This window comes from Cervus elaphus, chromosome 5, assembly GCF_910594005.1.
Source record: "Cervus elaphus chromosome 5, mCerEla1.1, whole genome shotgun sequence".
Taxonomy (NCBI): domain Eukaryota; kingdom Metazoa; phylum Chordata; class Mammalia; order Artiodactyla; family Cervidae; genus Cervus; species Cervus elaphus.
Genome location: NC_057819.1, coordinates 19223899 through 19240212, shown reverse-complemented (window position 1 = coordinate 19240212; position 16314 = coordinate 19223899). Strand labels below are relative to the sequence as shown.

The window sequence follows — 16314 nt, the reverse complement described above, 5'->3', positions numbered from 1 at the left end:
CAGCCATGTTCTGGCTGCCTTGCACTCCACCAGCTGGCCTCACTTGGGTATCAGACAGAAAGGAGAGGAGAAATAGCCAGTGGCTATAGACAGGGCAGCCATGGCTGCCTGCTGGCTTTTTCCAGAGGCGGGGAAGGGTAGGGCTAGGCAGAAGGGGGGATTTTTAGGGGTCACTGGGACTGAGGAGAAATACCACCCTAGGCTTACAGGCTGAGTGGTATGCTAGACACCTCCATTCTGAATTTAAAAAAAAGAAAAGAGAGAGAAACGGGACTTTGAGATAAATTTGAATTTCAGATAAACAATGAATAATATTTTTTAGTATAAGTATGTCCCAAACAGTGCGTGGGACATACTTACACTAAAAAAAAAAAAAAAAAACCTATTTAAAAATATTATTTGTTTATCTGAAATTCAAATTTAACTGGGTGTCCTGTAATTTTATTTGCTAAATCTGGCAACCCAGTGTCCCAGCCAGTAGGACGTCCCAGACACGGTTGGTGGCCACAGAGTTAATAAACAACCCCAAACCACAAGGGCTGACTGGAAGACACATTCTAAAGGCAGAGTGAGGGTAGGATTTAGCTTCTTGGTGCTGGGGAAACCTATGAAATAAGGTAAAGTCTCTTTTGCTTAGAAAGGGCAGGAGGGGGAAAAAAATCAGCAAAACCAAGCTTCTACCTTACAATAAAGGCAGCGTTTAATGACCAGGGAAATGGCTCCCCACTCCAGTATTCTTGCCTGGAGAATTCCATGGACAGAGGAGCCTGGCGGGCTACAGTCCATGGGGTCGCAGAGTTGGACACAACTGAGCGATTCACACACACACACACACACACACACATACACACACACTCTCCTCCCTGTGTGAAGGATTAAGTGCTTTGGGAGACATGGTATTATTCCAGGAGGGGAGAAGGAACACAGGGACCCTTTGCTGTCATGGTTAGAGAAGTTATGTGGTTAGCCCAAGGTCACAGCAAGGAAGTGAACTGGAAGTCCAGTCATAAGATCCCAAAGCCTGAGGTCTTTAATGGACTTGACTCCTAGTTTCCCAAAACACAAAAAGAGAGAGAGACACATTCTCCTCCCCTCCTCCCAAAACCAGAGCCTGCTCAGCAGCACTGAGGGTTTCCAGGCTGGCTGCTCTGGGGCCCCCAGGGTGGAAAACCCCACAGCTCCATCTGCCCTCCCAGCAGAGCAGCTGGCGGGTGGGCCCTCCACGAGCAGCTGTCAGGGTGCAGGGGCCTCTGCCAGGCTGGGAACCTGGGGCAGAAGGCCCCACCACGCCTTCCGAAGCACAGAAAGGCAGCGTGCCCCCACCCCTTTCTCACCTCCAGGCTGGTAACAGAAGGAACTCAGGCCCAGACAACAGCTCTTTCTTTGCCGAGGCGCTCAGGCAGGGGACAACTCCAGCCTTGCCTCTGAGAATCCCGCTGGAGAGGGGGTGGTGGGCTTGTTTTCCTGTGTGTGTTTTGGCCTGCAGCTGTTTCTGCCATTTTTAAATGGCTCCGGTCCCGGCACTCGGCGCCCTGCGCGTCAGGGGAGCTCCCACGGCAGGGAAGACTTGGATCTCAACTTTGGAAGGCCTCCCCTTCTCACGGTTCTGAAAATTCTTTGTCCCATTGGAGCCAAACCCAGCCCTCGGCTGGGCATCCGGCCATCTGCAGACAGCCCTTTCCATAGGAGGCCCGGGAGCACGTGGACTTTATTGATTTTCCTCTTGCCTTTTTTGTTGGGTTTGACTCAGAAAGGACAGCTAACTTGTGACACGGCTAGACTGGAGGCTCGCCCCCAGTGGTTTTGAGAGACCCAGGCGTTACTTGAGAAATGACACCCCTAAACATAAACAGAGCCCGCCACCGGGCCTTGCCGGGTTTTCAAGCTTTAAATAAAGGGTCAGAATGAGCCCGCGGGCACTGACACTCGAACGTCGCGGCGGCTCTTCTCCCTCCCTGACCCTGGTGAGGCCGTGGGAAAAAAATAATAAAGTTGAAATCCGGGAGCCGGGAGTTTTCAACAAGTCCGCCCCAACCTGGCGATCGGCTGGCGTCTCGGGCCTGGCCCTCGGGCCGATTCCGAGACAGACCCAGACGAGGCCGGGGAAACGTTCAGTCGTATTAATTATAACCAGGCCACGCCGGACGGAATCTATAACGTGAGCCAGAGAAACCCGCACGGCCCGACACCCGAGTCCCCCCTCGCCCCCCGCGCAGAGAACAAAAACAACAGCTCTCTCCGCAAAACAAACAGGAACGGCCGGGTTTGGAGCAGCACACGCGGCCCAGGACCGGGGTCTGGCCCCAAACGTTCGCTCGCCCGAGCCCCTGAGCCCGGGTCCCGGCAGAGCTGGGCGGGAGGAGGGGGGGCGCCAGGAGCCCCGGGCCCCGCGGCCGCAGCCAGCGTTTCCTCCTCGCGCTCGCCCCCATCTTTCTTCGTCGCCAAGAGCCCTCGCTCCAGGCAGCCCAAAGCGCTAAATTTAAACGGCTCGCGCTCTACAAACTCCGCAGACTCGAGGGCGCCGAGCCTGGGAGGCGGGGAGCGAGCGAGAGAGCCAGCCGGGGAGGGAGGGAGGGAGGGAGAGAGGGAGGCCCGGCGCGGGCAAGGGCGCGGGGGCCGGCGCTGCGCCGCCCGGGGCGCGCGGGGAGGAGACGGAGACGGCGGCGGCCCGCTCGGTGCCTGCACAATGGAGCTCGCGCTCTCCCCTCCGCCGCCGGCATCGCGGCCCCGGCGCGCGGGAAGCCGCTTTCATGTGACTTGCACAAAACGAAATGGCTTCTGGGGCCGGCCCCGAGCCCCCCTCCCGGGAGCCAAGCGCCGCGCCGGGGACTGCCCGCTGCTCCACCGCCCGGCCCGGGGCGCTTGTCGCCTCCAGGCTGCCGCCGCCGCGCCAGGTGGGCGACAGGCGCGAGCGCACCTGGGCAGCGGCCGCGGCCCCCGCCGCGCGCAGGTGACCCGGCTCGCGCGCCGCCCGCCCTCTCCAACTCCCGGGCCCGCGGGCGGCCCGGGGCGCTGCGCCCCGCCGGCTTTTTGTATCTGGTTTCGGGGTTCGGGGCGGCCGCGGCGCCGAGCCGGCGAGCAAACGAGCCGGCGCCTCCGCTTACCATTTGCGCACTTTCTCGATAGCCGCCATGACCCTCTTGATATCATCTTTGGCCCGGCTCCTGGTCTCGGCTCGAACCGACCTGCCCGACATGGTTCTGGCGGGGAGAGAGAGGCTGGGGGAGCGCGCCCGCCGGGTCCTGCTCGCGCTCCGCGGCGGCCACACTCGCGCCCGCCCGCCCGCTCACTCACTCACACACGGACACACACACACACACACACACACACTCGCACACATACACACACACACAAAGCCTGGTGCCGCCGCGCGCCCAGGGCCCAGTGCGCAAGCGCCGGGCGGCAGCTGCACCAAGCAGGGGGAGCAGCGCCGCCGCGGCCGCCGCCAGTGCGGCCTCCGGGCGCCGCCGCCGCGGAGCAGCGCCGGCAGCCTCTCCGCCCACCCGGGGGAGGCGCCCGCGACCCCCGCTCCCCGGGGAGGTGGCGAGGGGCACCTGGCTACCCCCAGCTCCGGGCAAGCGGGGTGGTGGGGGAGGCGGGCTGGCGGGTGGAGGTGCGCGCGGACACTTACTCGGAGGCCGCAGGTGCCGAGGGGTCCCCCGGGGAGGGCGGGCCGGCTGGCCGGGCGGCCGTGGAGGGGATGCATTCCTGGGGAGCCGGCGCGGCCGCCCGTCCGCGGCCCCGGGTGTGTGGCTGCGGCTGCAATAATGCAAGTTTCCTGTGGGGCTCCCGACTTCTCAGAGTTGAAGGCGCCGATTCGGGACGCGAGGTGCTCTTGGAAAGAGTTGAGAAAGGCGGACCTCTGCTGGCCTTATGCCCGGTTTAAATACGCGAGCTAGGACGTCGCTTCCCTGTCTTTGGTCCTTTTGGAAAACTAGGGTGGGAGGAAGGGAGCTTGGGGTGACCACGAGAGACATTCGACCTTGCTTCTTAAATAGCTTTCGGCGCAGAAAAGCTCGATGATTATTTATCAGCATTTCAAGAGGGGCTCTTAGACATTGCCTCTAGTGATAAGTTGCCCTCACCATAAATAAGGGAAGCGGGCCCACGCTGGGGTTTCTGTCCTGGAACCAGATTCGAGCTTAAGCCACACCTGATGTTAAGTTCTGGGCTCTGCTCAGCTGCGGCTACCGCACAAATGACCCTGGCAGGTAAAGTAGACTGGCCGGCTACCAGGAGGACTTCTGGGCTGGTGTCTTCCCTGCGGTGCCTCAAGACAGCTCTGCACCAATCTACAGTTACCAGGATAAGTCATCCTTGTGTTCAGCTGCAGCTAAACTGGTAGTGAACAGAGCCGGTTGGTGCCCAGATGGGTGTTCCGGAAAGAGAATGACCCCTGTCAGTAAACCTAGTGCCTTGGAGATCAAATAGCCCAACAAGCTGTGATCTAGGTGTGTGACTACCACTCATTCTTAAACCAAGTCCTTTGCCCTGAGGTTTTGGTGTGGGGGAGAAAATTTTCTGGCGCTATGGAGTGGAAGCTCCACTGAAGGCCTTTTCCTAGGCATGTCCTTTTACCATTGTGAACCCCAAGTTCCTAAAGTGAGGAAAGCATGTTGCAGCAGGTCATAAAACACAGGTCCATATCACTGGCGCTCTGACTTACCTGGCCAGCAGATACATGCTTACAGTTACACATAACATTTAAAAACATACATTTGAGTCAAAAGTAGAAGATATATTTTAAAATTCAAATACTGAATGATGGATGGACAAATGTGTATATTTAATACAGTGGAATATCATTCAGTCATTAAAAAGGAATGAAGTACTGATACATGCCACAGTGTGGATGAACTTTGAAAACATCCTAAGTGAAAGAAGCCAGTCACAAAAGGGCAAATATTGTATGATTCCACTTACATGAGTTATCTAAGCTAGGCAAATCCATAGAGACAGAAACCAGACTGGTGGTTGCCAGGGACTCTGGGGAGTAGGGAATGGGAAGTGACTTCAAATATGTATGGAGTTTCCTTTCTGGGGGTGGAGGGGTGATGAAAAAAAGTTCTGAAAGAACATAATGGTGACTGTGAATGTGCTTTATGCCACTGAATTGTATACCTTTAAATTGTTAGAGTGTTTGGTGGGGTTTTTTTGGCTGTGCCACTCAGCTTGAAGGATCTTAATTCCCCAACCAAGGATCAAACCCAGGCCCTTGGCAGTGAAAGTGCTGAGTTGTAACCACTGGACTGCCAAGGAGGTCCCACAGTGGTGCATTTTATGTTATGTGTATTTGACCACAATAAAAAGAAATCCAAATATCCAGCTTCTGTAGACATGTCAGATCTGCAGACTGGGCATCGTGTGCCACATGGCAACAATCAGCTGGAGCTGAGGAGCCTTGTACCCTTTGGATGCAGCTCCCCAGGTCACCAATGCGTCACCTAGTCACTGTTCTCATTTGTATCACCATATGGCCCCTGAAGGCATGTACGTTTTTGATCTCTGATTAAACTACAGAGCTTTCTACAAATGTTCTTTATAAATCTAGTGTGGTACTTTTTATAGTTTCCTGTCTCCTGCAGATATTTTTACACTTCTTCCTTTCAACAAAGCACAGTTGTTTTATAGTCTGTGTCTGATCATTGATATTTGAAGTTTCTGAGAGTCTGTTTCTGCTAGTTCTTACTCATGGTATCCTGTTTCCTTGTGATCTGCCTGTTCTCTTTGACATTGCTGGACACTGTATTTCCAAATTTATTTATAGGGACAACTGGGGGCCTAGAATGAAGCTACCTTCGTCTCCAGATACTTTACATTTGCTTCTGCCAGGCTCCTGAGGGCACTGCTAGTGCACAATGACCAATGTCCAAGTTCAGGGGCTTCCCTGGTGGTCCAGTGGCTAAGACTCTGAAGGAACTAGATCCCACATGCCACAAGTAAGAGTTAGCACGCTGCAACTAACAAAAAAGATCCCCCATGCTGCAACAAAGATTGAAGATTGCATGTGTCTCAACTAAGACCTGATGTGGCCCAATAAATAAATATTTGACATCCACGTTCAGGGCTGGTGGGTCCCTGGCCCCCCAGGTGATACCAGTACAGGTTGCCTAAATGATGAGACTGATTTGCTTATTGTACCCAGGGTGGGATCAGTGAGTGCTAACAGGCCCACACATCCCAACTCTGTGTTCAGCGACCTCATGTCAATAGTTTGAAATCACATTTACACTACAGAAATTGGCAAGTGCTATAGACAGCATTGACTATGATGGGATCATAGTCAACAAAAGAGTCGGAAATGCAGTACTTGGATGCAATCTCAAAAATGACAGAATGATCTCTGTTCATTTCCAAAGCAAACCATTCAATATCACAGTAATCCAAGTCTATGCCCCAACCAGTAATGCTGAAGAAGCCAAAGTTGAATGGTTCTATGAAGACCTACAAGACCTTCTAGAACTAACACCCAAAAAAGATATCTTTTTCATTATAGGGGACTGGAATGCAAAAGTATGAAGTCAAGAAATACCTGGGGTAACAGGAAAATTTGGCCTTTGAGTACAGAATGAAGCAGGGCAAAGACTAAGAGAGTTTTGCCAAAAGAATGCACTGGTCATAGCAAACGCCCTCTTCCAACAACACAAGAGAAGACTCTACACATGGACATCACCAGATGGTCAACACCGAAATCAGATTGATTATATTCTTTGCAACCAAAGATGGAGAAGCTCTGTAGAGTCAGCAAAAACAAAACTGGGAGCTGATTGTGGCTCAGATCATGAACTCCTCATTGCCAAATTCAGACTTAAATGGAAGAAACTAGGGAAAACCACTAGACCATTCAGGTATGACCTAAATCAAACCCCTTACGATTATACAATGGAAATGAGAAATAGATTCAGGGGATTAGATCTGATATTCAGACTGCCTGAAGAACTATGGACGGAGGTTTGTGACACTACAGGAGACAGGGATCAAGACCATCCCCAAGAAAAAGAAATGCAAAAAGGCAAAATGGTTGTCTGAGGAGGCCTCACAAATAGCTGTGAGAAGGAGAGAAGCAAAAGGCAAAGGAGAAAAGGAAAGATATACCCATTTGAATGCAGAGTTCCAAAGAATAGCAAGGAGAGATAAGAAAGCCTTTCTCAGCGATCAATGCAAAGAAATAGAGGAAAACAACAGAATGGGGAAGACTAGAGATCTCTTCAAGAAAATTAGAGATACCAAGGGAACATTTCATGCAAAGGTGGGTTCAAAGGACAGAAATGGTACCTGAAGAAGAAGAAGAAGCTATTAAGAAATATACTAAATATCTTAATTAAGGTAATTAAGATATTAAGATAATGGTGAAAGATATTAAGGAAAGGTGGCAAGAATACACAGAAGAACTATACAAAAAAGATCTTTATGACCCAGATAATCATGATAGTGTGATCATTCACCTAGAGCCAGACATCCTGGAATGTGAAATCAAGTGGGCCTTAGGAAGCATCACTACGAACAAAGCTAGTGGAGGTGATGGAATTCCAGCTGAGCTATTTCAAATCCTAAAAGAAGATGCTGTGAAAGTGCTACACTCAATATGCCAGCAAATTTGGAAAACTCAGCAGTGGCCACTGGATCGGAAAAGGTAAGTTTTCGTTCCAATTTCAAAGAAAGGCAATGCCAAAGAATGTTCAAACTACCACACAATTGTACTCATCTCACATGCTAGCAAAGTAATGCTCAAAATTCTCCAAGCTAGGCTTCAACAGTATGTGAACTGTGAACTTCCAGATGTTCAAGCTGGATTTAGAAAAGGCAGAGGAATCAGAGATCAAATTGCCAACATCCACTGGATCATCGAAAAAGTGAGAGTTCCAGAAAAACATCTACTTCTGCTTTATTGACTATGACAAAGCCTTTGACTGTGTGGATCACAACAAACTGTTGAAAATTCTTCAAGAGACAGGAATACCAGACCACTTGACCTGCCTCCTGAGAAATCTGTATGCAGGTCAAGAAGCAACAATTAGAACCAGACATGGAACAATGGACTGGTTTCAAATCGGGAAAGGATTACATCAAGGTTGTATGTTGTAACCCTGCTTATTTAACCAACATGCAGAGTACATCATGAGCAATGCTGGGCTGGATGAAGCACAAGCTGGAATCAAGATTGCTGTGAGAAATATCAATAACCTTAGATATGCAGACAGCACCACCCTCATGGCAGAAAGTGAAGAAGAACTGAAGAGCCTCTTGATGAAAGTGAAAGAGGAGAGTGAAAAAGCTGGCTTAAAACTCAACATTCAAAAAACGAAGACCATGGCAGCTGGTCCCATCACTTCATGGCAAATAGATGGGGAAAGAATGGAAACAGTGACAGACTTTATTTTCTTGGGCTCCAAAATCACTGCAGATGGTGACTGCAATCATGAAATTAAAAGATGCTTGCTCCTTGGAAGAAAAGTTATGACCCACCTAGACAGCATATTAAAAAGCAGAGACATTACTTTGCCAACAAAGGTCCATCTAGTCAAAGCTATGGTTTTTCCAGTAGTCATGTATGGATATGAGAGTTGGACCATAAAGAAAGCTGAGCGCCAAAGAGTTGATTCTTTTGAACTGTGGTGTTGGAGAAGACTCTTGAGAGCCCCTTGGACTGCAGGGAGATCAAACCAGTCAATCCTAAAGGAAATCAACCCTGAATATACACTGGAAAGACTGATGCTGAAGCTGAAGCTCCAAAATTTTGGTTCACCTGACGCGAAGAGCCGACTCACTGGAAAAAACTCTGAAGCTGGGAAAGATCGAGGGCAGGAGCAGAAGGCGGAGACAGAAGATGAGATGGTTGGATGGCATCACTGACTCAATGGACATGATTTGAGCAAACTCCAGGAGACAGTGAAGGACAGGGAGGTCTGGCATGCTGCAGTCCATTGGGTTGCAGAGTCAGACACGACTGAACGACTGAACAACAAGATAATATATCAGTACCCTTCCCCAGCAGGCCAAGAGCTGGTGATAAACATCTGCCAGCACACCACTGGCGAAGCCCATTATTGTGGGCATTATAATAAGCCTGCATTATTGTGGGCAAGGTCTCATCTCCCTGCTATGTGGATCCTGGACTTCGATTTCTGATCTCTTGCCTCAAAAAACCATTCACACTAAAGTTCAAATATGCTATGCTTGGCAAATATCTACGGGCTTCAAGTGGGCTCCTTGCTGGATTAGTTTTCAGGATTCTTTTTTCCTTGAGTTTCACCTAGTCCTTACTATCTTGTCAGCATGTGGTGGCTTTTAGGATGTTTTAAAATATGTTTTCTAGCATTTTGAATTGCTTTCAGTTTGAGTGTGAGTCTGAATAACTAAGTATCAGGGCTGGAAGTCAAGCTCTCACTGAATGTTTGTGATTATTTCAGACACATTGAAAGAATGACTGTGAGGTTCCAGAAGTGAGTTATTTAGCCATGACTTGTGTTTTGACCCCTCTGTGCCTCATCTGTAAAATGGGGATGAAAATAAGACTTGCCTCATAGAGTTATGTGAATTAAAAACAGTATTTGTCAAGGAAGGAGGGTGGGATAAATTAGGAGTTTGGGATTAACATGAATACACGTGCGTTTGTGCCTGCTCACTTGTGTCTGACCCTTTGTGACCGCATGGACTGTAGCCTGCCAGGCTCCTCTGTCTATGAAATTTTCCAGGCAAGAATACTGAGGTGGGTTGCCATGTCCTACTACAGGAGATCTTCCTGACCCAGGGATCAAACCTGTGTCACCTGAACTGGCAGGGGGATTCTTTACCGCTGCATCACCTGGGAAGCCCAACATATACACACTGCTATATATATAAAATAGATAACCAATGAGTACCTACTGTATAGCACAGAGAACTACACTCAACATTTTGTAAGAATCTATATGGAAAAAGAACCTGAAAAAGAATATACATACACATATACACATACACACATATGACTGAATCATTTTGTGGTACACCTGAAACTAACATGACACTGTTAGTCAACTATACTTCAGTTGAAAAACATAAAAAAAAAAACAAACACAGTATTTGTCAAGAATTTAGAACAGTGCTTGGCACGTTGTAAGTGCTAGATACCAAAACCCGTGCTAAGTCGCTTCAGGCTTGTCTGACTCTTTGCAACCCTATGGACTGTAGCCTGCCAGGCTCCTCTGTCCATGGGATTCTCCAGGCAAGAATACTGGAGTGAGTTGCTGTGCCCTCCTCCAGGGGATCTTCCCCAAATACCAAAAAGTATTTGTTAAATACCACCCTCTATGATCTTCGCATCAGTATGCCCCACACTGGGGACTGAAGTCAAACTACTCTTCCTAGGACTGGTAAATCCACCTCTTACTTCACTCTTCCCCCTGAGATGAAGGCTCATTCACCAAGGGGTGGGAGTTTGGGGTAGGGGAAGGATAAGAACACAGATGGAGACGTGTGACTGTGAGGAAGATGCAGACCCAGCCCTGGCGTTTCTGGGTAGACTTGGTCCTCGCCTAGCAACTTGCAACCGAGTACTGTTTTCATAAACAGAGGAGCTTTGTTGTTTGGGGAACAGATCATTAGCAAGGCCCAGCCAAGGGGGGAACTTTGAAGGGGACACTCTAACCACAGGATGAAATACAGCCCCTTCCTCAGAGCCAGAGCCAGAAAGGATGAGCTGCAGAGTTGGAAGCCTCCCTCCATGTGCAGAAAAGGATGCTACCATCCCGCAGCCGCAGTCTGCAGAGTTCCAGCCAGAGCCCCTCTCTCCTGTGCCTCTGGACCGTGCTCCCCACTCCATGGTCATCAGAATGTGGACTGTGGTAAATCAGCCCCCTGTGAGTGCTTTCGGGACCCTCCTGTCCCTCCCCACCCAGAGGGGATTGGCAAACATTCACCAGCACGCCATTGGTGGAGCCCCATGTGGTCCCAGTTCATTGTAGGGAAGGTCTCCCCGACAATGTGGGCCTGATGATAAATTTCAGAGACTGGGCCAGTAAAAATTTGCAGGGGAGTGGCACTTCCCTGATGGTCCAGCGGCTCAGACTCTGCACTTCCAACAGGGGGCCTGGATTCGATTGCTGGTTAGGGAACTAGATCCCACATGCCACAACTAAGAATTTATATGCGGCAACTAAATATACTGCATGCCACAACTAAGACCCGGAGCAGCCAAATAAATAAAGAAATATTAAAAAAATTTTTTTTGATAAACCAAATATTCCAAATTGCTTCTATGCCTACTTTTTCTTGCCTGTAACTACAACTCTAAAAACGGTTCCCAGCTCAAATACTAATAGATTGGCAAACTGCCAGACTAAAAGTTAGGCCACTTGAGGCCATATTCAAACAGAGAGATAGTAGATATAAAGTGCTTCAGAAGACGGATGTGTTCAAAGGTGAGATGGTGTCACACAGCCGCTCTTCTAACAATGAATGATTAAACACGGAACGTCTGGTCATGACCCAGTGACCCGGAGCAGAGTTGGAATCCGTCTGCTGATGCGTTTCATGAGCTCTTAGGTCAGGAATCCAGATGGCTGCCCGAATGTCTTCTCTCTTGCTCCCACACATGCGTCATTTTTGGCTGCCTCTGAAAACCTTTCCTAGTTCTGGGTGAACCTTTAGGGATGGAGGCTGCCCCCTAATACAGAAGCTGGGGGATGGGGGCCGTTTCACTCTTCTACCTAGGAGTTCTAGGTCCTGGGCATGGGACCTAACCTTGATCTAGTAGGTGGATGGTCTAGTCAGTCGATTTTTTTTTTTACTGAAGTAAAGTTGATTTATTACAGTATTATGTAAGTTTCAGGGGTACAATGTAGACATTGATTCCCTTTTCTACCCACCTTCACCAACATTTGTTACTTGTGGTCTTTTTGATGATAGCCATTCTGACAGGTGTGAGGTGATATAGCTCTTTGTGGTTTTGATTTGCATTTCCCTGATGATCAGTGATGTCGAGCATCTTTTTATGTGCCTGTTGACCATCTGTATGTCTTATTTAGAAAAATATCTATTCAGGTCTTCTGCCCATTTTTCAAGTGGGTTGCCTGTTGATTTTTTTAAATAATAACTCTATTGAGACATAATTAACATACCATAAAATTCACCTTTTAAAGTTTTTTTTAGCATAGTCACAGAATTGTGAAATCATCACCACAATCAATTTTAGAACATTCTTATCATCCAAAAAAGAACCCCAATACCCATTTGCTGTCATTCTTTCTACCCCCAGCCTTAGGTGATTGAGAGTTTATTTCTTATTTCTATGGATTTGCCTCCACTGGACAGTTCATGTAAGTGGAATCATATAATATGTGTCATTTTGGGTCTGACTTCTTTTTCTCAGCATGTTTTACATCCATGTGGTAGCATGTATTAATACTTCATTCTTTTTATGGCTGAGCAATATTCCATTATGTGGATTTACCACATTCATTGATGAACATTGGGTTGTTTCCACTTTTTGGCTATTATGAATAATGCTGTGATGATGGTCAGCATACAAGTTTTTGCACAGATGTGTATTTTCATTTCTCCCGGCTACATACCAATTCACCAGAGGGGAATTGCTGGGTCATATGGTAACGCTATGTTTAACATGTTGAGAAACTGCCAGCTGTTTTCCAAAGCACCATTTTACATTCCCACCAGCAGTATAGGAGGGTTCCAGTTTATCCACATCCTCACCAGTACTTGTTGTGTTTTCACTTCTTTTTCATTTTAGTCTTGTGGAGGTAAAAGGGTATCTCATTGTGGTTCTGATTTGGAATTCTGAGGGCATATGGGGTAGTGGAGAAATGACTTATAGCAGAAATGGCCATTGGAGAGCCTGAGGTATTGGAGGCACTGAGTTCCCAGTGGCGCTATTGGCATCCTGGCTGTGGTTGCTTCCTGGTCATTTACTGAGCTGGTTTCTCCAGTTTCTCCACTGAGCCTATGGTCCTCAAATAACGTCACTTTCCACTGAAGCTAACCAGAGCCAATTTCTATTGCTGCAAACCAAGGGTCATGATTGATACCATATTTGATAACATTTAACTTAGTCTTTATATTTATTTCTCCTTCCTGAGTGCGTTTTCTCTTGTTGCAGTCCTTCACTTCTCCCCAGAGTACTGTAATAGTCTCCTTGCTGTGGTCCCTTTCCCCAGACAACCCCTCTTGCCCATCACCTGACCATAGGCCCCTGAGATGCAAGTTTGATCTACTTCTATCCCTTCCCTTTAACATCAAGTTTAACCTCCTTGCTTTAGCACACAAGGCCATCCATAATGTGACCACTGTCTTCCCTGGGTTGCTCTCCGGCCACTTCCCCCAGGCACCACTCAGATAGGCTTAGAGTGAGTGCCACATTTATGTAACTTCTCCACCTCTCCCTGGTCGCCTCCTCCTGCTCCTCCTCCTTCCCACCCCATCTGCTCTGGACGCCCCTATGTCATATCACAAAACACTGTAATTATTATTGACATATCTGTTTCCCTCACTACAATGTAACCTTCCACAGGGGAAGAGCTGGTGCTTCCTGCCACATTTTATCTCTGGGCTTAGCATGCTGCAGGGCACACACAGTTAAACTGAGGTCGCTGTTAGAGGATCTGGCACCAGTTACTGCTATTCTGTCCTCTCTCCTTGAACAGTGAAAAGGTAGAGAGGAGTCACTGAGGGAGAGGTAAGTGGCAAGCGTCTGGTGAAGCTTCACTGCATGCTGGGCTGCCTTTGGGATACCACCAGTGATTCGGGGGGACGTGACTCGGGGGAACGTGTGGTTAGACATGACTGCAAGAACAGACGACGAGATCATGGAGAAAATTGTGTCTTTTTAAAATGTTGAAATTCCTGGGGGAAAACTACGAAGGATGAATTGATGTTGACTGAAGGCTTAAGGTTTATGGGGCTGAAACCCACGGTGAACTTTTCCACATGTGTCTATTGTCATGTGAGATAACACACCAGCTTCAGGCGGCTCCACCTGTGACTTCTCTACGGTCTTTCCTGGGATCCTCTGAGGGGCAGCCTATCTTGTATCAAGACTCTTTGAAAGTGAAGGAGTGAGAATGGCCAGATCATCCTCTTGCATATATGGCCCCCCTCCCTCCTGCCCATCGCCCACATGAAAACATCCCTATTTGGACTTGAGAGGAAGGACCGTGCCACAGTGGTACTGAAGGAATGGTAGAGATGGTTCTAGACTTCTGTGTACCTCGCCTTGAGCCTATGTCCCTTTCTAGGGTCTGACCATACAAACCTTTGATTCACTGAATGCATCTGGCCTTGTTGTGTCAGAGGGTCCCAGGAGACTGCTGGCCCAGCTTCCCTTGTGGCACGTTTCAGGCAACCAAGATAACGTTTATCGAAACTAAGAAATTAAGTTTGGAGCAAACAATATCAACTAAACCACAGACTTCCTCTGGGTTTCACCGGTTCTTCCTAACGTCCTTTTTTGTCTGATCCAGAAAACCAGGATCCTGCTTCACATTTCGTCATCGTCTCCCTTTAGTCTCCTTGACCTGTGACAGTTTCTGAGTCTTTTCATGTTTGTCATGACCTGGGCTTTCTTTTTCTTTTTTTTGGCTGTGCCAGGTCTTTGTTGCAGCATGTAGATTCTCTAGTTGTGATGTGCAGGCTGGCTGCCCCACGGCACAAGACATCTTAGTTCCCCAACTGGGGATCAAACCTGCATCCCCTGTGTCAGAAGGCAGATTCTTAACCACTGGACCACCATGGGAAGGGCCATGACCTGGGCATTTTTGACGAGTACTAGTCAGGTGTTTTGTACAGATTCGTCATATTATAAAAATCTGTTGGATTCATCCTGGCCAATGAGGTGGAGCAAACTCCAGCCTGTGGGATGGATCTGGGCTGCCGTGTCTCTGTGGTCTGCAAGCTAAGAATAGTTTTCACAGCTATTTGTTTTTTGTTTGTTTGTTTGTTTTTTGGTTTGTTTGTTTGCCACCAGGCAAGTGGGATCTTAGTGTCCCAATCAGGGATGGAACCGCAACCCTGCTGCAGTGGAAACTCAGAGTCTTAACCACTGGACCACCAGGGAAGTCCCAGTTTTCACATTTTTAAGTGGTCGAAAAAAATATCAAAAGAAGATAATTTCATGATATGTGGAAATTCCCATGAAATCCACATTAATTCTAGTGTCCATAAGTAAAGTTTGATTGGAATGGGGCCGCGCTCATTCTTCTCTGGACCAAAGTTCTGTGTGGCTGAGTTTGTGTTCCAGCGGCTGAGCTGAGGTGTCTGACAGCCCACTGGGCCCACAAATCCCCACTGTTTACTCTCTGGCCCTTTCCAGAGAGTCTGCTGACCCTGATGCGGATGGCCTGTGGGGGCCGGATTCACTTTGATTCAGAAACTAAGTCAGCTATTAAAAGAGCACTGAAGCTTCATGCTCATTCATTCAATCGTTCTGCAAATATTTATTGAGGGCCCTTTGTCAAAGCTTGCAGAGACCCTTATTTGAGCAAGTGTTAACTGGTGCTAAAACCCTGGAGTTTGGAGAGATTAATTCTCGTCAGACATCTCCCCGAGTCTCAGGCACAGTTTCTGCTGGCAGTAATAATAGCTGCCGTCCTATTTTGAGCACTACCTTATGCCAGGAACACTTTATTTGCAATATCTCTTTTAATCCTCACCACCACCCCAGGAATTGTTCCAGGAGGAAACTGAGGTTTAAGAGATCAGCCACACCCGAGGGCACACAGGGTGCTACTCAGTGGCAGAGGCAGGAGTCAGCCCAGCCTGGCCTGCGGGGCCCGTGCTGTGTAAACAGGATGCTCACCCCACACCGGAGGGGCCGGGGGCTTCTGGAGGAGAGACTGGGGGGTGGGGGAGGCTCTGAGTGGTTCCTGGACGACCATGCCTTTTCCATCTCCAGAACTCTGGAAGCAATAGGCCAGGATGCAGAGGCCAGTGGCCAGAGGCCCATGTGATATGGTATTATCTTTTCAAAAGAGCATCACATGCTGCTCTCTGGTGTCCAGTGTTGTGTCCCCACGTCTTGACGTACAAGCCCAGTGATACTGTTTACCATCTCTCCTTCCTCCTTTTCTGGTGTCCCTGCTCTGCCAGCCACCCGGTTGGGAGAGTCTGGGTTCTCTGTTCACTTGGCAGGAAGGCGGCCCCCACTTCCTCCCCTGGCCCGGGGCACTGGGGCCCAGCTTCTCCACTGCCTGTGTGGCCAGCTGGTGGGCCTGAGGGGGATGGAGGGGCAGATGCCCTCTGGGGGCCAGAAGGTACACGTGAGCTGCTCTTCTTCCTGGTCAGACAAGCTGAGAGACACCCCAAGAAAAGCACCAGCAGGAGCTC

The 16314-nt window shown here is 48.9% G+C and overlaps 1 protein-coding gene across 2 annotated transcripts in view; it reads right to left on the bottom strand.

The window, feature by feature from the left end:
• The window catches only part of BCL7A (BAF chromatin remodeling complex subunit BCL7A), a 30920-nt gene extending 27117 nt beyond the window's left edge, over positions 1–3803 (bottom strand). Inside the window, exons 1-2 of one of the 2 annotated variants that reach the window (XM_043901940.1) lie at positions 3632–3803; positions 3105–3200 (exon numbers count right to left, since the gene is read on the bottom strand). In XM_043901940.1, the coding sequence (XP_043757875.1) occupies positions 3105–3196 (92 nt within the window). In that variant the 5' untranslated portion in view covers positions 3197–3200; positions 3632–3803. Of the gene's footprint in view, positions 1–3104; positions 3402–3631 lie in introns of those variants that run through there. The other variant, XM_043901941.1, reaches the window with a different exon arrangement.
• Between the last annotated feature and the right edge of the window lie 12511 nt (positions 3804–16314).